Raw genomic sequence first — 24,140 nt, 5'->3', positions numbered from 1 at the left:
TGCTCAGAGCAAAGGACTTTGTGTATGTTGTGTCAGCAGAGAGAGCGGGGCTGAGCCTATTCTAGGCTCCTAGGACAAGGTGAAGGAGCTGCACCCGGAAGTGCAGGGTCTGTAAGAGGTGATGTAATAAGGTGGCCACAGTGCCAGCTCAACTCCTAGGACATAAGAGCATGGAATCATAGAATACAGGGCCATCTTGTCCAACCCCCAGCAGTGCAGGGATCTTGACCAAAGCATCCATGACAGATGACTATTTAGCCCAGTTTTGTCTAGGCTGAAAGGCAGAAGCCCTCTGAGCTTTCAAACAGCCTTGCCTGGAGCCTGGCTCCACCACTGAGCTACAGCCCTAAACCTGGAGTAGCAGTCGGGGGATGCAGGTCAGAGAGACAGGATGGAGCCCGGACACCTCTCTTTAGAAACAAGTTAAGGGTTGCTTGAGGGCTTAACCTTGAGATTTGCTTTTCGTTCCAAGATCTCCTCAACCCTGGAACATTTTAGACGAGATAAGCTAGTGCTTCGCACAGTGCATAGCTAACTTGAGGAATTTACTGCTGTGGGAGGGAGGACGAGGCTGGGCAGCAGTTTCTGGACATCATTATGGCTATATGCTGCCTCCAGGATCCGAACTCCAGTCCCTGAGAGACAACAGCCAGAGAGTGCTGCTGCATTAATACCCTGCATGTGCGTCTGTGGGAACAAAATGCAGAATTTGATCGATGTTATGGCCTGATTCAGGAGGACTCTTCTTACATTCTCAAGGAAAGGAGGAGAGCACCACCGAACATGTGCTGAGGGCATTTTGTGTACCTCCAAATAACCACAGTCCTCTGGGATAAAGGGGGAAATTCCATAGTTTCCGGTCTCTCTCCTTCCACTTGCATTATGCGTTATTCTCCTGAGCATTGCAGGGTCAGTACTTTGGGCAACTTGTATGCATAGCAGGAAGGCCTCCTCCATCCATGGGGGATTGACCCTTGACCTCCAAGGACAGGGAGGTGCCTTCCTCCTGACCACCCGAATTGCTCCGTCTTCTCCTTCACGTGCCCGGCTGTGCCCTTGACCCTTCGCTGTGTGTTCCATCCCCAGATGTATGGCCGCTACACGCAGGACCTGGGAGCCTACGCCAAGGATGAAGCCGCCCGCATCCGACTGCAGCAAGAGCGCTGGAAGCCATCCCCAAAGGACCGCCTGCGCCCCTCTGAGCTGCTGGAGTATGACCAGAGCCGATGCGCCCGCTGCCGCAGTAAGGAGCCTGCCGTGTCCTGGGGAGCGGGGAAAGAACTGGGGGTGGGAATGCGTCTTTATAAGTCCTTGCAGCCACTGGTGGGGGGAGAGGAAGGGGAGGGGCATCCTGCCATTCAGCTCGTCAAAAATGTGACACCAGAGGGCTCTGCAGAGCAATGGAAAATCACATTGAGAGGTATATAACTTTTTTAATAGCGTTTTTAGAGATCAGTGTAGATCCAGCCCCTGTCAGAGCTGGTGTACGTAGTCCAAAACCTATGTTCAGAGACTCGCTTGGCTTTGCACAATTGTGCTCTCGGCCTTCCATGCTCCCTTGGAGGTCACTAGCTAGTGTTTTTTGTTACATGCTGATAAAACTTCTGCCTTGCTGTGCTTTTACGTATTATTTCATTCTGTAAATGCAAGCAGGCCACATCAGATTTTGGGAGGCCTTGGGACGCATTGTTCTTTTCTCACTTTGCAGTTGTCTCCGTCCGAAGATGGAGAACGTCTCAGCAGCATGAAATTGGCTGGGAACAGCGTAAACTCTGCTTCTGCCTCCAGGCGATCACCTGGGGGTTGAGGGTGGTGGTCCTGGGAAAAGATGTATTGGCCTTTCCCCAGGTCACTCCCCATGCTCCCCCTTCATTTCCCATGCTCCCGCTTGTTTACCACAGCACTGAACAAGTAGTAGAGGGTTCATCTCTTGGACAATCTCTTACTGCAGCCACTTAGAATCATAGAATCATAGAGTTGGAAGAGACCACAAGGGCCATCGAGTCCAACCCCCTGCAAAGCAGGAAACACCATCAGAGCACTCCTGACATATGGTTGTCAAGCCTCTGCTTAAAGACCTCCAAAGAAAGAGACGCCACCACACTCCTTGGCAGCAAATTCCACTGTCGAACAGCTCTTACTGTCAGGAAGTTCTTCCTAATGTTTAGGTGGAATCTTCTTTCTTGTAGTTTGGATCCATTGCTCCGTGTCCGCTTCTCTGGAGCAGCAGAAAACAACCTTTCTCCCTCCTCTATGTGACATCCTTTTATATATTTGAACATGGCTATCATATCACCCCTTAACCTCCTCTTCTCCAGGCTAAACATGCCCAGCTCCCTTAGCCGTTCCTCATAAGGCATCGTTTCCAGGCCTTTGACCATTTTGGTTGCCCTCCTCTGGACACGTTCCAGTTTGTCAGTGTCCTTCTTGAACTGTGGTGCCCAGAACTGGACACAGTACTCCAGGTGAGGTCTGACCAGAGCAGAATACAGTGGCACTATTACTTCCCTTGATCTAGATGCTATACTCCTATTGATGCAGCCCAGAATTGCATTGGCTTTTTTAGCTGCCGCGTCACACTGTTGGCTCATGTCAAGTTTGTGGTCAACCAAGACTCCTAGATCCTTTTCACATGTACTGCTCTCAAGCCAAGTGTCCCCCATCTTGTATTTGTGCCTCTCATTTTTTTTGCCCAAGTGTAATACTTTACATTTCTCCCTGTTAAAGTTCATCTTGTTTGTTTTGGCCCAGTTCTCTAATCTGTCAAGGTCGTTTTGAAGTGTGATCCTGTCCTCTGGGGTGTTAGCCACCCCTCCCACTTGGTGCATCCTGATCCCTTTCTCATGCCTGTTCATAAATGGTACATGCATACTTTTTAAGAATCGGCATGGAACTTTGCTTTCAGTCTTTATTTTGTGTGAACCAGGCTAGACTTTACCTGTTGCATACATCACTCTCTGTATTCATGAATCGCTGTGTACTTGACAGTTCTAGTACACCTGCTCCTGTGCACAGTTTCTTGGGCTGCAGGAAAGTTGTACTTATGCACCCCAGGCTTTCTTTGCACATGCAACTGTGCAGGGAGTCCTCTTGCTACCGACTGACTTCTCCTTTCTGTCGCTTCTCTTGCTTCTGCCTTCCTTTCTTGCTCAGCCTGTCTCTGTCTGTCTTCTCGGACTGAGCGCTCTCAGCATCCTCTAACAATAGGCAGAGTATTCATGACCTCAGCCTGACAGGCCTCCGGATGAATCCTTGGCATAAACCGGGCATGCGAGTGCACTGAGCCAGCGGGAGATACAATTTCGCACGACTATTTGTTGGGCTCTCGGAGGGACAGGGTCAGAGAGCTTTCACAACATCTCCTGTGTTGTAAGCTTCCCCAACAAAATTGCCAGAGGTCCTGGGCGCCCTTGCTTGAAGGGCTGCTTCCCCCCATCTCCTGCAAGGTCACCCAGCAAGCTTCGTGGCTGAGCGGGGATTTGAACCCTGGTCCCTTGCGGGATCTTAGTCCAACACTCTCTTTGATACCAGGTTCACAAAAGCTCAGAGCGAGGGGATGGAGGAAAAAGACAGAGAACATTCTTTCAACTAAATAAATAAGTAGCACTTTTGATGTCCCTGCTCCTGCCAACCTAGCAGTTCGAAAGCACATCAAAAGTGCAAGTAGATAAATTGGTACTGCTCCGGCGGGAAGGTAAACAGCGTTTCCGTGCGCTGCTCTGGTTTGCCAGAAGCGGTTTAGTCATGCTGGCCACATGACCCGGAAGCTGTAAGCTGGCTCCCTTGGCCAATAAAGCGAGATGAGCGCCACAACCCCGGAGTCGGTCACGACTGGACCTAATGGTCAGGGGTCCTTTACCTTTACCTATTGCTCTCTTCCATGGGTAGGCAAACTAAGGCCCATGGGCTGGATCCAGCACAATCATCTTCTAAATCTGGCCCGCGGACAGTCCGGGAATCAGCGTGTTTTTACACGAGTAAAATGTGTACTTTTATTTAAAATGCATCTCTGGGTTATTTGTGGGGCATAGGAATTCGTTCATCCCCCCCCCCAAAAAAATATAGTCTGCTCCCCCACCAGGTCAGAGGGCAGTGGACTGGCCCCCTGCTGAAAAAGTTTGCTGACCCCTGCTCTCTTCCTTTATATCTTGACTTTAAATATATATATATATATTGCAAAGCGCCAGCAGATGAGGAGCAACTTTTAAACAGCCTTCCTTCCAGCTCAAAAATCCTAAGACCCCTGGATAATCCAGACCCTCTTTCCCTCCCTCTTTCCACCCCAGGGCCCAGATACCCTGGCCAAAGGTCTCCCGTCGTCATTACTGGGATCTGCTTGTTCCCGCTGCCTTAAAATAGTTCCCTTAGCAACTGCTGAGGCCGAGGCCTGCATTGTTCTTGAGGCAAATTCTCTTGTTAAATGTCGCCGGCTCCCTGGGGCCGCAGCGTGAGCCAGAGAGCCGCTCAGAGCCGGCCTGTCCCGGCATGGCCCCGGGCGTGGCCGCCCTTTCCCCACCCCGCTCCCAGTTGCCGCGTTGTGTTGACCGATGCGTTGTGTTGCTCTAGTGTGACGGCATGTTTTGCTAACTCGGCGTGGGGCTCCTCCATCCTTGCCACCCTCTGGGCCCATCTGCCGGCTGCCCGTGGCTAGCATAGCAACCGAGTTGGGGGGGTGGCAGGCCCCAGCCCCCCTCACAAAGCCAGAGGGGGAAGGCCGTCCCCTCTGCAAACCCCAGGTGTTGTGGGCAAGGGGGCTGTGGCGCAGGCGGGGTGCGCCGGTGGGGTGGCGGCAGCAGCCTTGTTCTTACAGCTGCCTGAGTGTCGCAAAACAAGTGAGCTGGCTTGTGCCTGGAAACATCTCTCTTTTGCCCGCCCCAAAACAACCCCAACACCGTGCTTATTTGTGGTATACACCGTCGTGTTTGCAGAGGCTTGGCACGTCTCCGTCACTGTGTGTTCACGAATTGTACATGTGGCAAAGATCAGTAGCTGAGCACGTGCACTGCGATTAATGTTTGAAAGCCACTTAACGTGTACAGTGGATTGGTTTTACTGAGAATCTTGTTTTAAAAAAGTTTTTTATTTATACGTTTCAAATTTATACATTTCATTAATTTTACAATCCATCTAACATTTCAAAATTTGACTTCCTTCCCCCTCTTTCTCCGGTTCCTTAAATTCATTTTTTCATAACTTCTGCATATCCAAATTAATTTAGTTTACTCATTTAATTACCTTCTGTAAACATATACTCTTATAAAACTGCAGGTTATTACAATAATCCTGCTAATGTTTTAATCTGTTTACGATTTATCTGTAAATATTCAATAAACCATTTCAAAATGTTTTTATGATTCCGGTGCTCGGTGGAGCAGCTCAGTCGATCCTGTTACGCAATGAAGAAATGTCCGTGGTGGAGCCACAGCGGCGGAAGCTGGCTTAAGCATGTATGAAAAGCCTGCAGGATCAGGCCAGTGGCCCATTTGGTCCAGCATCCTGTTCCCACAGCAGCCAACCAGATTCCTGAGGGGAACCCACAGGCAGGATCTGAGCACAAAGCAACTCTCCCCTCCGACAGTTTCCAGAAACTAGTACCGTAGATTCCAGCATATAAGACGACTTTTTAACCTCGGGAAATCCTCTAAAAATACGGGGGTCGTCTTATATGCCGGGTATGGGTTCGCTGGGCAGCGGCAGTGGGTGGCGGGCTCCGCGCCGGGAGGAAGCTGCCCGGCAAAGCTGCCCAGCGATGCTAAGCCGGCTTCACCGGGCGGCTTCCTCCCAGTGTGGAGCGGAGCCCGCCGCCCACTGCTGTTGCCCAGCGAAGCTGCCGCGTATAAGACTGGGTGTATAAGTCGAACCCCCAAATTGGCAGCTGCCAATCTGAGAGCTCGTCTTATACGCCCAGTCGCCTAATATGCTGGAATCTACGGTATTCAGAAGCATGGCTGCCTCCAACCGTGGAAGGCAGAGTGTAGCCATTGTGGCTCGTAGCCGTCAATAGCCCTCTCCTCCTCCATGAATTGGCCAAATCCTCTTTCAAAGCCAACTAGGTGGGGGGGCCATCATTGCCTCCCCTGGCAGAGAGTGCCATAGGTTAACAACGCGCTCCGTGAAGCATTATTTTCTTTGGGCTGTCCTGAATCTTCCAGCGTTCAGCTTCATTGGTTGCCCAGAAGTTCTAGGGTTCGTCTAGTGCTTGTCAGGCTGGCTTGGCAAAATACCTTCTCTCTCTCTTTCTCTCTCTGGTCCCACAAAGAGTCTGTCATTTTTTTATATATACATTTTTATTGGTTTTTTAAACATATCATTTCCAACAATCATATAACATAACTTCTTATCTTATACAATGCTTTAGACTTCTGTCAACACGTCTGATGATTTTTCGTTCTTTACCACTTATTCTGCATTTCTTAATTTCTCTATTACTCGTAATTACCATTAACTAATTATTCTCTGCATAGTCTTTCTTGCAATACCTTCTTGCAGTACCTCGGGTTAAGTACTTAATTCGTTCCGGAGGTCCATACTTAACCTGAAACTGTTCTTAACCTGAAGCACCACTTTAGCTAATGGGGGCCTCCTGCTGCCGCCGCACCGCCGGAGCACGATTTCTGTTCTCATCCTTAAGCAAAGTTCTTAACCTGAAGCACTATTTCTGGGTTAGCGGAGTCTGTAACCTGAAGCATATGTAACCCGAGGTACCGCTGTATTTCAAATAGTCCTCCTTACAAAACTTCTTGCAGTCCTACTAGCGTAATCTGTTCATTACAGTTACTTTTCAAATAGTTCATACATTTACTCCAGTCTTCTAAGAATCTCTGGTCCCGCAGGTTTCGAATCCTTCCTGTTAATTTATCTAATTCTGCATCGTCCATCAATTTCATCTGCCATTCTTCTTTCATCGGTAATTCTTCTTGCTTCCATTTTTGTGCCAATAATATTCTTGCTGCTTTCATTGCATATAAAAACAACTTATAATTCTGTCTATTAATATCATCTCTTACAATGCCAAGTAAAAATGCTTCTGGTATCTTAATAAATAAGAGTCTGTCATTTTAGCATGCTGATGATGGCACTAACTCTTGCTTCTATCCCTGATTCTCTTTCTCTCTCTTTCTGGTCCCACGAAGGGTCTGTCATTTTATTCTGCCCAGATGGGTTTATGTCACTTCCTGTGGGCTAGAGGCTGCCTGCACTCACCCTTTCCATGGTCTCATTGGTCCTCCATGTTGGACATCTACTGCCAAAATATTGGCTGAGGGTCACCAGGTTATTTCTTGCCTCCAGCAGTGACCTGAGCCTAAGGAGAGAGATCAGCCAGAGGTTTGGGGTCAACTTTCATTAGCAAGCTGATAATAGCACCATCTCTTGCTTCTATCCCTTGATCGTGATACGGAAGCGATAGAGGTGGTAAATTGGTGTCACTCACTTGGGAGAGATCCGCTGGAGCTTCTTGCACTACTGGCGGGTGTAAGTTGCCCACGACTCACTACCATAAAGCAGCATGCTCAACACATTATTATTATTATTATTATTATTATTATTATTATTATTATTATTAATATACTGCCCTATACCTGGGGATCTCAGGGTGGTTCACAGAATAAAATCAAGATATAAAACCACAAAATACATATTCCAATTAAAAACAACAATCCAATAACATCCCCCCCCCAAAATTTTTTTTTTAAGGGCATAGGATGTAAATCAGATCAACCAAAGGCCTGGTTAAAAAGGAACGTTTTTGCCTGGCGCCTTAAGGTGCATAATGAAGGCGCCAGGCAGACTTCCCCGGGGGAAAGCATTCCACAGACGGGGAGCCACTGCAGAGAAGGCCCCGTTCTCGTGCTGCCACCTTCTGGACCTCTTGAGGAGGAGGCACCCAAAGGAGGGCCTCAGAAGATGATCTCAGGGTCCTGGTAGATTCATATGGAAAGAGGCAGTCCTTGAGGTATTGTGGTCCAAGCCTGTGGTGCAAATTATGTACCCTTGGTTTCAACCCCTTTTTTCATAGCTCTCTTCCCCCTCAACCTCTTGCTTTGAGAGCAGTGAAATCTGAATGATGCATTGAGAAACAATCCGCTCCTTTATCTGCAGATAAGACTGAAAGCAAAGGGGAGTGTTGATGGGGAGTCCTAACCATGTCCCAAAGGTACAGAGTGCTTAATGGTTCTTGTCTCCTTTACAGTGGTGCCTCGCAAGACGAAAAGAATCCGTTCCGCGATTCTCTTCGTCTAGCGGTTTTTTCGTCTTGCGAAGCAACCCTATTAGCGGCTAAGCGGATTAGCACTATAAGCGGTTTAGCGGCTTAGCGGCTATTAAAGGCTTAGCGGCTTAGCTGCTAAAAGGCTATTAAAGGCTTAGCGGCTTAGAAAAGGGGGGGGGGGAGCGGAAAAAAATCGCAAGACTAGCAAGACGTTTCATCTTGCGAAGCAAGCCCATAGGGAAAATCGTCTTGCGAAGCAACTCAGAAACGGAAAACCCTTTCGTCTAGCGGGTTTTCCGTCTTGCGAGGCAATCGTCTTGCGGGGCACCACTGTATTGTTCCAACAACCTTGTTGAGCTGTGCTAGGCACAGACACCAAGAGAGCCAGAACCTACTCAGTAAGTTGTTCAGTGTGAGGCTCCCCTTAATTCCCAACTGGGGAAATGTTGAATGAGTTTAAAGCCTACAGCCGTTTTACAGCAGATTGGTCAAGCAGCTGTTCCGATTAGTTTTAGTGAGCTGAGACTTATTCGGTCTTATGACTATAGTTTTTGTGTTGAAGGGAACTTCAAACACTTCCTTAACGCTTCAAAGTCTGCCCTGCTAATAAAAGCTTGTTAGGGGCTTTTGGGGTGGGGGAGTAAAAATAATTACAATAATAATTTTATTATTTATACCCCGCCCATCTGGCTGGGGTGCCCCAGCCACTCTGGGTGGCTTCCAACACATAATAAAACACATAATAAAACATCAAACATAAAAAACTTCCCAACTTCAGATGTCTTCTAAAAGTTGTGTAGTTATTTATCTCCTTGACATCTGACGGGAGGGCGTTCCATGGGGTGAGTGCCACTGCCAAGAAGGCCCTCTGCCTGGTTCCCTATAACTTCACTTCTCTCATTGAGGGTTGTATATGAGCTCCTTTTAACTCCTGGATCCAGCAAGTGTTAAAATATAAGCCAGGCTAAGCCAGCCAGTGTCAAGGTGATAGCCTGGGTGATGAGCCATTAAGGGGGAACAAAGGAAAGGGGCTCTTCGTGAGATGGGCAATGGGTGGGGACTGTTGTTGTTGTTGTTTAGTTGTTTAGTCGTGTCCGACTCTTTGTGACCCCGTGGACCAGAGCACGCCAGGCACTCCTGTCTTCCACTGCCTCCCGCAGTTTGTTCAAACTCATGCTGGTAGCTTTGAGAACACTGTCCCACCATCTCGCCCTCTGTAGTCCCCTTCTCCCTGTGCCCTCCATCTTTCCCGACATCAGGGTCTTTTCCCTGACAACAGAGGACGAGATGGTTGGATAGTGTTCTCGAAGCTACCAGCATGAGTTTGACCAAACTGCAGGAGGCAGTGGAAGACAGAAGTGCCTGGCGTGCTCTGGTCCATAGGGTCACGAAGAGTCGGACATGACTAAACGACTAAACAACAACAACAACCCCCCCAATGATTTAGCCCTTTGCGTTCCCCAAGATGGCCTTGTGCAGTGGGGACCAGTCTCTATACTGGGTGCAGCCCTTAAGCAGGCCCCAGCAGGAAGGGACACCCAGGGTCCCGTGAGTTTGGTGGGCAAGAGCCACTGGGATGGCTACCTGCCCATGAGGAGACGTTGGGAGTAAGCAGAGAGGGGCATTCTTGGCAACGGACTTGCATGGACTAGGTTGGCTGATCCTGAAGATGCTGCCCTTTGATAGAGACTTGTGGTAGGACTTTGATTTACAGTTTGGGCAGGGGATAAAGTGGACCAACCCAGGGGCAGCAAATGGGAAGTTTTTAATGTCTGACATTTCACTATATTTTTTATGTGTGGCGCTGTGGGTAAAACCGCAGCGCCTAGGACTTGCCGATCACATGGTCGGCGGTTCGAATCCCCACGGCGGGGTGCGCTCCCATCATTCGGTGCCAGCGCCTGCCAACCTAGCAGTTCGAAAGCACCCTCGGGTGCAAGTAGATAAATAGGGACTGCTTACCAGCGGGAAGGTAAACGGCGTTCCGCGTGCTGCGCTGGCTCGCCAGATGCAGCTTCGTCATGCTGGCCACGTGACCCGGAAGTGTCTGCGGACAGCGCTGGCTCCCGGCCTATAGAGTGAGATGAGCGGACAACCCTAGAGTCTGGCAAGACTGGCCCGTACGGGCAGGGGTACCTTTACCTTTACCTTTTTAAGCTGCCCAAAGTGGCTGGGGAAACCCAATAGCGTGTGGCTACTGAAACTGTTTTGGGACTAGAGTGTGAATTTGGGGGTCTGATCCACAACCAGAGGAGAGGCCAAGGAGAAATCGGCTCCAGAAGACTGAGCCTGTGAGCCCCAAAGTAGCTGTTGATCTGCATGGACTGAGAAGTTTGTAAAATCCCAAGCCAAAGAGTCATGCAGGCAACCCAATAGTGATCCTCCCTAAAATGCTTTTTGCATGTCTGCAACGATGGGAACTCTTTGAAGATTTTAAGGAATTGTTTTGATAGCTGTGTGTGCACCCAGATAACTGCTTTGCGCTGCAGTAGCCCAAGGCAAAGGATGAGCAAGGTTTTGGGGTACAGTCATACCTTGGTTCTTGAATGGCTTAGTTGCAGAACAAATCGGCTCCCAAATGCTGCAAACCTGGAAGTGTTCCAGTTTTCAAACGTTTTTCGGAAGCCGAACGCCCGATGCGGTTTCCACTTGAGTGCGGGAAGCTTCAGCAGCCAATCGGAAGCCGTGCCTTGGTTTTCGAACAGTTTTGGGTGTTGAATGGACTCTCGGAATGGATTAAGTTCGAGAACCAAGGTACCACTGTACTAAGTTCTGATACTGAGGCTTGCATCCTGGGTTCAACATGTCAGAACTCCCTATTTGAGGCTGCCAAATATGTAAGCTGCTCTGGGATGCAGAACTGGGACTGGGACTGTGCAACAAGGAGAAAGAAGAAGGCTTGAAGAGCTCTTGTTGGGCTGGAACTTTCCTGAAAGGAAGAAGCTGTTACCATTCTGGTGTTGGGTTAAAATAGTAATTGTGTTTTATTATCAGTTTTTGGCTCTAATGCCTTTGCTAAGTTGTCTGTTGTTGATTTTTTTACAAGGAAGCTGTTTTTTGCTGTTTGTTTGTACAAATGGGGACAGATGTCTTGTTCTTCCCAATGTTATGGGTTTTGGGTGTGGAGGAACAAGCTGTTTCTTTTAGCAAAGCAAAAAAAGAGAATATTGGCGGGGGGTGGGCAAGGAACTGCATTTAGGACAGCTCTCAAGCCTCCACTGGAGGGAGCTACCGGTCCGCACTGATGCTAATTGTGATTGCTTCTAGAGAAAGCAAGCACTGTGGCTGACTCCAAAAGTAATGTATTGATGAAGCTCTTTATGTGAGCATTAGGGGACACACGGGTGCATGTTTGTGTGGTTATGTAACAAGCTTTCGCGTAGAGTTCCAAATTGGCGGCAGAGTCTTGTGTTCCAGTTGGCCGAGGCAAGTTTGCCAATCATTGTTCAGGCTGACCCAAAGCTTTTATTTGCGGTTCTTAAAATGCAACTCCTTATTCAAACTCATTCATGGATTCCACCCCCCCACCCCCCCGTACGGGCTGTTGGCTCTGCTGAGACAAGAGGTCCCTTTTCAGATCTTGAATGTGTGTCGTTACTCGAATCAAAACAATTTAGTTTCACGGAAACGTCTAAAAATATAAATGTTTTCCTTCCCTCCCCCCCCTCCTGCCAGCTTGAAAAGTAACCAGAGATTTTAAAAGAGTAAGGAAAGGAAAGGAAAGGGAGCCAACTTTGGGTTGCTGAGTTTGCACAACACCCCAGCAAGCTGCAATCTAAGGATTACGCGCGAACACCGTGCTTATTTGTGGTATACACCGTCGTGTTTGCAGAGGCTTGGCACGTCTCCGTCACTGTGTGTTCACGAATTGTACATGTGGCAAAGATCAGTAGCTGAGCACGTGTACTGTGATTAATGTTTGAAAGCCACTTAACGTGTACAGTGGATTGGTTTTACTGAGAATCTTGTTTTTAAAAAAGTTTTTTATTTATACTTTTCAAATTTATACATTTCATTAATTTTACGATCCATCTAACATTTCAAAATTTGACTTCCTTCCCCCTCTTTCTACAGTTCGTTAAATTCGTTTTTTTCATATCTTCTGCATATCCAAATTAATTTAGTTTACTCATTTAATTACCTTCTGTAAACATATACTCTTATAAAACTGCAGGTTATTACAATAATCCTGCTAATGTTTTAATCTGTTTATGATTTATCTGTAAATATTCAATAAACCATTTCCGTTCTTTTATAAAGAGTTTGTTATCTTGATATCTTATTCTTCTGGTAAGTTTTGCCATTTCTGCATATTCCACAAGTTTTTCCCTTTGCTGGGGCTTCTGCTTCTTTCCATTTTTGAGCAAGTAGCATTCTTGCTGCTGTAGTAGCATACATGAATAAATTTCTATACAAGTTAGGTAGTTCCGTCCCTATGATTCCCAAAAGAAAAGCTTCTGGGTTTTTTAAAATAAAAGTTACAGTGGTGCCCCGCAAGACGAATGCCTCGCAAGACGGAAAACCCGCTAGACCAATTTCCCTATGGGCTTGCTTCGCAAGACGAAAATGTCTTGCGAGTCTTGTGATTTTTTTCCGCTCCCCCCCCCTTTTTCTAAGCCGCTAATAGCCTTTTAGCCGCTAAGCCTTTAATAGCCGCTAAACCGCTAAACCGCTAATAGTGCTAATCCGCTAAGCCGCTAATAGGGTTGCTTCGCAAGACGAAAAAACCGCTAGACGAAGAGACTCGCGGAACGGATTAATTTCGTCTTGCGAGGCACCACTGTATTTTGAACATCTTTTTCAATTCATTATATATCATTTCCCAGTAAGCTTGAACCTTACCACAAGAATCAAGGTGGGGAAAGGTGCTCTCTGTGCCTCATGACCAAGGGGGGAGTGCTTGGGAGAGGGTGCGCAAGGCCCCCCCCCTGCACCAGCTGACGCCATGTTGGTAGCCCCAATATATACAGAAAGCATTTCATTTGTTTATTTATTTATACAGTGGTACCTCGGGATGCGAACAGGATCCGTTCTGGAGCCCCGTTCGCATCCAGAAGCAAACGTAACTAGCGATGGCACGTCTGCGCACGCCGCTTTTTGCCGCTTCTGCGCATGCGCGTGACGTCATTTTGAGCGTATGCGCGAGCGGCAAAACCCGGAAGTAACATGCTCCGTTACTTCCGGGTTGCCGCGGAGCGCAACTCGAACACGCTCAACATGAAGCATATTCAACCCGAGGTATGACTGTACATTCATGGCCCTTGATTTCCATCCCTAATACATCCTCTCTCTCTTTCTCTTCCTGCAGTCTGCACTGTGCGGTGCCAAAAGTTCCTCATCTCCAAGGTGGGCGAGGACTGGATCTTCCTGATCCTCTTGGGGTTGCTTATGGCCCTGGTGAGCTGGGCCATGGATTTTGCCATCGCCACCTGCCTGCAAGGTAAGGAAAGTGCTGACACACAGTGACATCGAGAGGAAGGCTGGTGCTCCCCTCTGTCAACTGGATGGGCCGGCTGGTTGCCCCAGCCCACAGGGCTGTGAATCGGCTGTTCACCATGGAGTCCAAGGCCCTTGGCATGAAAGGGAGGAAAGTTGGAGTCATTTTAAGGAAGGAGGAGACTAGGGGACCAGATAGCAAACGGTAGAACTGGAGGAACAAATGTCCTGGGCAGAGAGAGATTGGGAAACAAGGGCATAAAGATATAGAAGTTTTGCCTGCATACCCCTTTTCTACTGACTTCAGTGGAGCATCTTTATTATCCCCTGAATATTTACCCTCATCCTTTCTCTTTTAAAAGGACCCCAAGGGTCATTTAATTCAACCTTCTGATCTCAACATGCAGTCCCCCATCCAATTTGAAAACCTACTGGCCCCAGCTTAGCTTTGCAAATATGCTAGCAGTTTTATTGCTGCACCACTAGGAAGCCAAGATATTAGGCTTGGTCCTTAGTTGATGCAGCTGGAGCGGAGAGTGAGCATCACCTGCAACAATCTCACCTGCTTTTTCCTTTGGCCTCCTGAAAAGGGGGGCCCTTTTGATGCTACAGCTGCCTTCAGGAGAGGGAAAGGATTCTCACCCCGGACTTACCAGGCAAGAACGTCCCCCTTGCACACTTTACAAAAGTACCCTCCCCTTTTCTGTCTCTGTGCAGCCCAGAAGTGGATGTATGGGGGTTTGGATGCCAACATCTTCCTGCAGTACATGGCCTGGGTCACTTACCCTGTGGTCCTCATCACCTTTTCAGCCGGCTTCACTCAGATCTTGGCTCCGCAAGCTGTAGGTGAGTCCAGGGATAGCGGATTCCTGTTGGGACAAAAGGTATCATTTCCAAGGGGCTTATGAAAGCAACCTTTTCTGCCAGAGTGTCCCTCGCCCCACACCCAATTCATTTTGTGCTCAGGTCTGGAGGGGCACCAACATTATCTCTGCAAAAAGCTTCAGTGTTCCAGACCTTGGAAATTTCCGTATTAGACTTTCATTTCCGTGTGGACTGGCTGAATCTGATTTACTTGCACACAGCGTGCCCTGTCTCTAACCAGAGAGACAGAGCAGAGCAGAGGTCACTTACTTTGCAGTTGCAAGAGCAGGGGGTGGGAAGCCTGTGGTTCTTCGGGTGTTTATGGGCTTCTAACTCCCATCATTCTGAGCCAACATGGCCAGTGGCCAGGGATGATGGATACTGTAGCTCATCGACACCCGGAGGACCACAGCTTTCCATTTATTTCTCTGTATACAGCTCCCTCTTCTTGTCCCTTTCTCTCCCTCCATCCCTTTGTCTCTCTCTTTCTCCCCAGGCTCTGGCATCCCCGAAATGAAGACAATTCTGCGGGGCGTGGTGCTGAAAGAGTACCTTACCCTCAAGACCTTTGTGGCCAAAGTGATTGGCCTGACGTGCGCCCTGGGCAGTGGGATGCCCTTGGGCAAAGAGGTGAGGAGGGTGGAGTCCAATGGTGCTGTTGAGACACAGCCAGGTGGGGCACACAGGATGGGGGCAAGACTGACCGGATTGAGGACTTCTTGGAGAAAGAGTTCTGGGGGGTTTGGGGCAATGGGAGATGTCTCCCTCCTTGAGCCTGCTGCTGCTGCTTGATTCTCAAAGGATCTGTATGCCATGGGGCAGGTACGGCCACCTTGCTGACTCCTCTTTCCCTTCCCCACGCAGGGACCCTTTGTCCACATCGCCAGCATGTGTGCCGCCCTCCTCAGCAAGTTCCTCTCACTCTTCGGTGGCATCTATGAGGTGAGACGCATGGGGTTGCAAAGTGCTGAGGTGTGAGGATCTCGTGAAAGGCCCTCTGACCGCAGAGGGCCTTCTCGGTGGTGGCGCCCTCCCTGTGGAATGCCTGTCAGGGACTGGACTGAGAAAGGAATGGTGGGAGCCGCTTCCCAAGGGCAGGAGGACAGTATTGGTTTAGAACAGTGGTTTGCAGAGGGATATAGTCCAACGGGGAAAAGCTGGGAAGTCCTGGGGCTAGAAGCGCAAACACCAGGAGAGAGACAGCTGGCAGATTCACTGTCTTTGGACAGCATTCCTGACCCACCTTCGCCTAGGACTAGACAGGCTCTGAGTGATAGAGCAGAAAGCGCAGCAACATCAAGTTCAGATTACCCCCGATGTAGGAGTGACGTAGATTAATGGGGACGGAGGGGGTAAACTTTTACTGGGAGCAACGCCATTTTTTTTAAAGAGATAGGCATTCCTTTTTCTCTTGCTGTGATTATGAAAGAAACTCTGGTACAGTGGTACCTCACAAGACGAATGCCTCGCAAGACGAAAAACTCGCAAGACGAAAGGGTTTTTGGTTTTTTGAGTTGCTTCGCAAGACGAATTTCCCTATGGGCTTGCTTCGCAAGACGAAAACGTCTTGCAAGTTTGTTTCCTTTTTCTTAAAACCGTTAATACAGTTGCGACTTGACTTCGAGGAGCAACTCATAGCACGCGGTGTGGTAGCCTTTTTTGAGGTTTTTGAAGACTTTGGTGATTTTTGAAGCTTTTCCAAAACTTTCCCGACACTGTGCTTCGCAAGACGAAAAATTCGCAAGACGAAAAAACTTGCAGAACAAATTAATTTTGTCTTGCGAGGCACCACTGTATATAATAATAATAATAATAATAATAATAATAATTTATTATTTATACCCCGCCCATCTGGCCGGGTTTCCCCAGCCACTCTGGTAAGAACGCTCCTTTTGTTTAATCTTCTTAATCACTGTCACCGGGGGAGGGATCCGATTTCCCGTAACCCGACAACGCTCTCCCATCAGATGTCAAGGAGGTAAAGAACTACAGACTTTCAAAAAACTTTCAAAATCTTCTGTACCTGGAAGATTTTAACATTTGATGTTTTAGTATGTTTTTATATTTGCTGGATGCCACCCAGAGTGGTTGGGGGAAACCCAGCCAGATGGGCAGGGTATAAATAATAACATTCGTATTAGTATTAGTATTTTAGTATTATTAGTATTAGGGTTGCAAGGTGCTGAGGGGGTGAGAGAACCAGTTTGGAGAACTTCTGGGCAGAGGTTCTTGCTGCAAGAGTCAAGAAGCACAGGAGACGTATCAAGCAAGAGCTTTCAGATGGCGGGGCAAGTTTTTCATTTCATTTTATTTTAAATTTATTAAGGTTTATCAAGAAAAATACAAAACTTTATATCTTTTCTCTTTTCTTAACCAAACCAAAACTTTTATCTAGATACAGTAAAAAAACCACAAAAGGGAGGAGAGTGGGGAGAAAGAAACAGAGAAAGAAGAAGAAAGAAATTTTTAAAAAGATTAGGAATTTGGTTAAAAGAGAAAGACAGAAAAATAAAAGAAAGAACTTCCAATTTGTCATCTGTCTGCTATATAAAACAATATTTTCTTCATCCAATCTAACATAACTCCCAACAAAGCCACTTTCTATAAACAAATGTTGTCTTCAATCCTCAAGTCCAGGTATCATTTCTTTTTTGCGCAAAAAGTCCACGAGAGATTTCCAAGCTTTAACAAATGCTAACAATGGCTTTTCTATGATGAAACACATCAATTTTGTGGGGCTAGTTTTTCAGGGGCGCCACGGCGCCGATTCAGAATGGGTGCCCATTGCTTCAAGTTAACCTGATTCTTAAAGAGCCCCTCCTCTGAAGTGGACAAGGGGAAGTTGCCCATCCCTTCAGACCCGCTTCTCTTTGTGCAGCTCCTCATGGATTCTGTGCCCTTTGGGCTTCTTTTGCAGAATGAATCCCGCAATATTGAGATGCTGGCAGCTGCCTGCGCTGTGGGTGTTGGCTGTTGCTTTGCTGCTCCGATTGGAGGTAAGGATACCAAAATGGACTCTGAGTATACAAAGAGTTCCAGGTCCCTAGTTTGGTATATTAAAATTAAATCCAACCACAAATGGTTTGGTTTTAGAATCATAGAGTTGTAGAAGTGGAAGGGACCTTGAGGATCGCCTAGTAATTTATTAACACCCCCCCCCCCCCACCTTAAACATGCATCTGCTCAGATTTCAAGCCAACCCCACCTAAAGTCTGGTGGGTAAATTCTTTAATGGGCCAAGAAGTGACTGACTTTATGCATAAGCAGATCAAGCCAGACTGAATTACATTGTGCATTATGTTCTGAATCGCAACCCACCTTGTGACAGATCAAAAGTCACCTGGAATACATTCCTCTGCTTGTTCCAGACTTTTTTAAGAAGGTCAATCAGGCTATTTCAAAATCAGATGGTTGCTGGCCAGTATAGACAAGTTTGTTGCCTGGAGGATAGCTTTATACAAGCTAGGAGTGAGAAAGTTATGTATGGGCTTTGGCGGGGGGGGGGGGGGGAGTTAAACTTAAAACAGTGTGGCCTGACAAGGGGATTCCCCTTCCCACCAGCAATCAAAATGATCTGGTGAACTTCACAATTTCAAATTTTGAGAATTTGCAAGGCTGAAAGTGATATTTTAACTTGCACTCTAGGATTGCCTTATTTGCTTTTTGTGATTTATGTTGTGATTTGGGGCTGGCTACAAAAACACACGCACACCCAAAACCTGAATGAAAGTGTATCCACGTCGAATGGCCCTGAGAGATGTGTGGAGTGACCTAGAGAAAACAGTTTCCAAATCTTATTACTGATATATGCATTTTTATGCACACACATGCTAGGGAAACGTGTGCATAAAAATGCACACACTAGTGAAAATAATGTGCACAAATTCATTATATGGGGGATTTTTTTAATGCAAAAATGTGTGTGTGTTAGGTTAAATCGCATACAAAAATAGGTAGGAGAATTTTAGAGTGAAATGCTGATTAATTGCCTGGTTGCCAGCTTCCTTCTCAGTCTCAGTGTCACCCTCATAGAACAGCAGGGAGCAGGAAAGTGTTGAGTTGGCTCCTCTGCCTGTCATTGGCTCTGGCGCCACCTAATGTTTGTCTCCTTGTATCCCACCCTACCAGGCGCAATGAACACCAGCCTGTGAGAGCTCCTGCCCAGAGCATTCAGTTCCAGCTGCCTAAGTGCTGTGGCCAGTTGCAAATGGATAAGTGGGAGGAGTTTTCTGAGGAAGGAGTGGCCCACAGCTGACACCCTCCACCAACCTCTCCTGCTTCCCATATCTCTACAGAGGGAGCAAAGAGTAGGAGCTGTTTGGGAAGGGTCTGCTTTACAGCGTCTGGAGAGTGAGAAGAGTAGGGACAGCTCTCTCAGCTGGACCCCCTCTGGTTGGGGAGGTGAACCCTGGTGGACAATGTCCACAGGGTCACGCCCCTCTCCCAAAATGTGTCTTTGCTTCTGCTCAGTGCAGAAATGAAGCCTGAAAGTTATTTCACCCTAGTCCTAGTTATGTGGGAGCTGGCTGTGCTTAAGGACTGAGAGAAATAGCACTCTGCACGCACTTAAGTGCAGTCTCTTCTTCGGTTATGCCAAAAATGGAGTCTGGGGCCTAAGCAACACCCAGAGTGGCTGGGGAAACCCAGCCAGATGGGCAGGGTATAAGTAATAAATTATTATTTATAATAATAAATTTTTGAGCCTCAAAATAAGCCCCCTGAACCATGAGGACTGGAAAGGAGCAATTTGTATCCTCCTTAGCTGGGCTGAGCAAAGGGTTCTCCATCATTTGATCCCTGAGTATTTTGGGTTTTCAGGCTATACGCTGAGCCAGAGCTTAGAGAGTTGGACTTGGACCCAGGAGACCGGCGCTCAAACCTGCGGTCAGCCATGAGTCTCACTGGTTGACCCTGGGCCAGTCCCCATCTCTCTAGGCCCCGCCCACCTCACAGGGTTGTTCTGAGGATATAAAGAGGGAGGCGAGGGAGAGCTGTTGTATAGTACCTTGGATAATAATAAGTGCAATAACTCAGTGCACTGTGCAGCTGATGTGAGCCTGGGGTGGGGTTTGGGGTCGGGGCGAACCCTCTCTCCAACTGCAGGCGTAACTTGGTTTCCTCCTTCCCCCCTTTTGCTGCGGGCTCCTCCCAGGCAGTCCTTCCTGTGCGTCCTCTTCGCCGCTGCTTTTGCTCTTCTAGGTTGGTGACTGGTGTCTGTCTCCCTTTCCGTGTTGGTTTCTGTTGTGAGCAAAGGCTTGGTCTGTGTATCTGTGTGTGTCTTCCCCTTTCTGCTAGCTTTCCCAAAAGAAATAAGGGGAGGGAGGGAGGGAGGCCCTTTCTCATTTGCCCATATAACAGCTGCATACATGAATGGGAGTTTCCTGTCGGCGTGTGCAGAGGTACGAGTTCAAAAGCCAAGCGAAACCAGCGGATGGGGGGGAATGCCCCACCGCAGGGAGCTTCTAAGTGACTAAGTGGCCCTCCATCCAGCCTGCTTCTCTCTTTAAGAGGAATTCAATCTGCAGCAGTTGCAGGAAGGAAGGGATTGGATTTGCTGGTGAGAGCAAATAAAGAGAGAGGCTTCCAGGCAGGGCATTGCACGGCAGCAGTTAAATCTGCAAAGGCACACAGCCACTCATTGCATGAAGAGCCTGAATCAGGCCAGTGGGCCATCTTGTCCAGCATCCTCTTTCACAGCAGCTAGCTGGATGTCTCTAGCAAGGAGGACCTGAGAGCAAGAGGCCTCTCCTTGCTTGCATTCCCAAGGAACCAATATTCAGAGGAAATGCCATCTCCAATATTATATATTCAGGTCCTGTATACCTGAAGGAGCGTCTCCACCCCCATCGTTCAGCCCAGACACTGAGATCCAGCGCCGAGGGCCTTCTGGCGGTTCCCTCACTGCGAGAAGCCAAGTTACAGGGAACCAGACAGAGGGCCTTCTCGGTAGTGGTGCCCGCCCTGTGGAACACCCTCCCATTAGATGTCAAGGAAATAAGCAGCTATCCTATCTTTAAAAGACATCTGAAGGCAGCCCTGTTCAGGGAAGTTTTTAATATTTAATGCTGTATTGTTTTTAACACCTGATTGGGACCTGCCCAGAGTGGCTGGGGAAACTCAGCCAGATAGGCTGGGTATAAATAATAAATTATTATTATTATTATTATTATTATTATTATTATTATTATTATTATTGCCAAGAGCATGAGTCCCCCCCCCTAATTCTGTTTTGAAGCAATCCACTCCATCTTGCGGAAGCAAATTCCAGATTCTAACACAACGAAATTAATAGTTGCAATCAAGCGCTTTTTCCAGAAAGAGGGTTTCTAGCGCCATGGAAGAATTCCTGCTATGCATGAGGGTTCAGTCCCTCCTACCTCAGCTTTCTCCTCCCTCATTTCATTTTGCTGACTTCTAGCAGTAGAGGCAGGGAAGAACACAGCCCGAGTTGGGTTGTATTGGCATGTTCCCGGAAAGCCAATGGAAAGAGGGAATGAGTGCTGCTAACTCCTGTCTCTTGTAACATCTCCTTCCACCCTCAGGCTGGCACCATTTTTGTGGTCTCCTGCTTCCAAGCAACAGTCGTGGTGATGCGGGACAAGGGAAGGGGGAATGTGGTTGGGTGGGGTCTCACTAGTGCAGGACAAGGGTTCAAAAATGGAGATTATTGAGGGGAGAGAAGGCAGGGGACAGGAAGCGGTACTATGTATAGTGCCCCATGCTGATCACGGGGGGCTGCCTCTACTTAGCCCAAGATTCATCCTTGACCACCCCTCTTGATTGCTGCATATCAGTTGTCCTTGGGCCACCCTGCTTGCACTCTCATGCATGTTCATGTGCACAACATGTACAGAGACACCATTACTGGGCGACATATCACTATATCACCCAAAACTGTTTTGAAGTCCATATCGTGATATCGGTTTCATAACTTCCGACCTGGCGATATATTGCGAATCATGATGTGTGTTTGTTTATGTGTGATATGCAAAAAACACCATGTGAGGAAAACCAGCTGTTGCTTCTCTCGATTCCTGCAGCCCCTGTTAAGTCCCCTGGCTCAGCTCTCTCCTGCCTCCTGCAGCAGGCAGCAAATCACAGAAGCAGGCGCCAGCAAAAGCCATGATGCAGGAAAAACCCTGAGGCCAGCCAGTACCTCTACATAGCTCCATCCTTATTCCAGACACAGTGATATATCAGTATATCATGATGTTTAGCTGGTGATAAATCATGATGTTAAAACCAGGTATCGCCCAGCCCTAACCACACCCCTCTTCATCTGATCTGTACGAATTGGAAAGGGGTCATTTATATCCCCATCAGGGTGCTGGGCTGAGCAAAGAAGCTTAAACTTCTCTGTATCCACCTCATATATAAATATATATATATATTTACCATTGGGATCTCACAGAGGGACAGAAGAATTTTCTTCAGGAGGCAAATTGGACTTCTGAGCCAGGGACTAACTATCCAAAGCTCTAGAAGCACAGCCCAGTTTTCTGGTTTGGGATTCCTTAGCAAACAGGGAAGGGCATTCTTTGGAGAAATGGGGGATTAATCTTACCAGCTGGTGACTGATTAGAGATGAAGCTTTGAAATCCATCCTCGCAGAAGGGCATTTGCCGACAGTTGTGGCATGGCGACTTGTGTGTGTTGTGTGTTTTGGTTTTGGCAATGTGATGTTTGTCAGGAAACAATTTCTTGCCCGTGTTCACTTAACTGGCGGGGAAACTGTGTCCTCGGTAAGAAATCTCAGAATGTTGCTTGCACTTTGGAACTGTCATAATATTTAGACCTGTAGCTTGAACACACTGGCATCTGAGGAAGCAAAGCACGGAACTGAGCAAACCTATTTTGAAAGATAGGCACACACACAAATATTTACTTTAAACCTTTGAACAGCATTGCTATACTTCAAGTATGGGGTGTCACTTAAAGAACGGAAGGAAGCTCAACTGCTAAATGATACTTTTTTTAAAGAAAAAAGTGCAAAATTTGGACACTTTCATTTGAAAGGAAAGCAGTCAGCAGGATCTCTGATCATGCCGATTTATTGCCCAAAAGTGCCCCCCCCCCAGCTGCTCTTTGCCTCCAAAGGTGTTGTTTACTACAAATGCAGGGAAGGAAACTGACGTGCGTCTCTATCAGGATTGGTGCCTACTGCAATCTTTTCCTTCAAAGTAACAGCAGATTACTTTTTTAAAAAGCATGAGCAGCGTAATGTGTTGTTTGGCCCTGACTAGCTGCTCTGGAGTCTGAAAGGTCTGCCAGATTTTCCACAGCACAGCTGTCTATTCCCAGCTCAGTAATTCCCAACTTGAGGGAGCTGGGACTGGACCTGCCGTTGGATCCGTAGTTGAGCCAGGCTGCCAGCACCAGGTGGATGCAGCCTCTGTTTTCCATTCAGTGCTGGATGTGTACTGCATTCCCTAACTCTATGAGTTTGGCAAACTCAGTCCTAGGAGGAGAACCCCGGGAGTGGTTTAGGGGCCTCATGTGCATTGAGTTTAGAACCCTCTGGTGGCTCCCAGACTCTTCCCTCTTCTTTGTGTCCACCAGGTGTCCTCTTCAGCATCGAAGTCACGTCAACCTTCTTCGCCGTCCGCAACTATTGGCGTGGCTTCTTTGCTGCTACCTTCAGTGCTTTCATCTTCCGGGTTCTCGCTGTGTGGAACAAGGATGAAGGTATGGCCCCTGTCTTCCTTCCCAGACAGGAACATCTCCAGTGCTTGCTTCCGAATTTGTTTACTTTGGTGATGAGGCCGGGGCTGGAACGAGGGAGTGCTGGGGTCCATGCAGAACTGGACATCTCTCTTGACCAATCATGAAGACCCCTCTACAGAACTCTTGAATCAATGCAGCCCAAAAATCAGGAATCAGAATAACTCATTCAACTTGCATTAAAAAGAAAAAAATAATAATAAGTGCTTTATGTATGCCTGCCTGCCTGCCTGCCTGAAATCAAGACAGCAAACTGTCATTCTAAAAATACAGAACAAGAACTGTCAGAAGATAAATCCAATCAAATACAACAATGTCCAGGCTTGCACATCATGAGAAGCCATAGTTTGTTTTGCATAGTTCTAGCAAACTATGCAGAAGTGGCAAAATTGACAGCAAAATTAAGAGAATCTAATGACGAGTGTTTTACTGAAGAGTGGATGCCTTTGTCGCACAAATTAAGGAACAGAATTTGAGCTATGAGCAACAGAAGTAATTAGATTATAATATTGTGGTTATGATCTGATAGATAGAAGATAGGGTGCACCAGAAGGGTGGGGGGGACTCATTGGAAAAAAATAAGGGAAAAGATGGAATTGTGTTGACTGTATATGTTAATAATGTTGAAACTTAATAAAATATAATTGGGGATTAAAAGAGAGAAACCATGGTTTGTCATAAACCATGGTTTAATTGTGGGCATGGCTCCCCTACTCCCCACCTAAAGCTTGCTGTGTCATCTGAACCCTGGCCACCGTTTTGTTCATTTCATGCAAACTATTGAGTGTTGAGCCAGAAATAAGACAGGTGCAAACCTTGGCTGATTTCTGGCTTACGGGCCATGGTTTGTTTGTTTTTTTTGGGGTGGGGAAAGCAAACTATGGTCTGGGTTCATCTGACACAACAAGCC

The 24,140-nt window shown here is 47.5% G+C and overlaps 1 protein-coding gene across 2 annotated transcripts in view; it reads left to right on the top strand.

The window, feature by feature from the left end:
- Positions 1 to 24,140, top strand: part of CLCN2 (chloride voltage-gated channel 2) — a 75,334-nt gene that overhangs the window by 27,456 nt on the left and 23,738 nt on the right. For both annotated transcript variants that reach the window (XM_028731699.2, XM_028731700.2), the window contains exons 2-8: positions 1,087 to 1,243; positions 13,518 to 13,649; positions 14,363 to 14,491; positions 15,006 to 15,139; positions 15,374 to 15,451; positions 17,427 to 17,505; positions 23,069 to 23,194. In XM_028731699.2, coding sequence (XP_028587532.1) covers positions 1,087 to 1,243; positions 13,518 to 13,649; positions 14,363 to 14,491; positions 15,006 to 15,139; positions 15,374 to 15,451; positions 17,427 to 17,505; positions 23,069 to 23,194 — 835 coding nt within the window. The remainder of the gene's footprint in view (positions 1 to 1,086; positions 1,244 to 13,517; positions 13,650 to 14,362; positions 14,492 to 15,005; positions 15,140 to 15,373; positions 15,452 to 17,426; positions 17,506 to 23,068; positions 23,195 to 24,140) is intronic.

Source organism: Podarcis muralis, chromosome 6, assembly GCF_964188315.1.
Source record: "Podarcis muralis chromosome 6, rPodMur119.hap1.1, whole genome shotgun sequence".
In the NCBI taxonomy this organism is placed as follows: domain Eukaryota; kingdom Metazoa; phylum Chordata; class Lepidosauria; order Squamata; family Lacertidae; genus Podarcis; species Podarcis muralis.
This window is presented reverse-complemented; position numbering and strand designations above follow the sequence as displayed.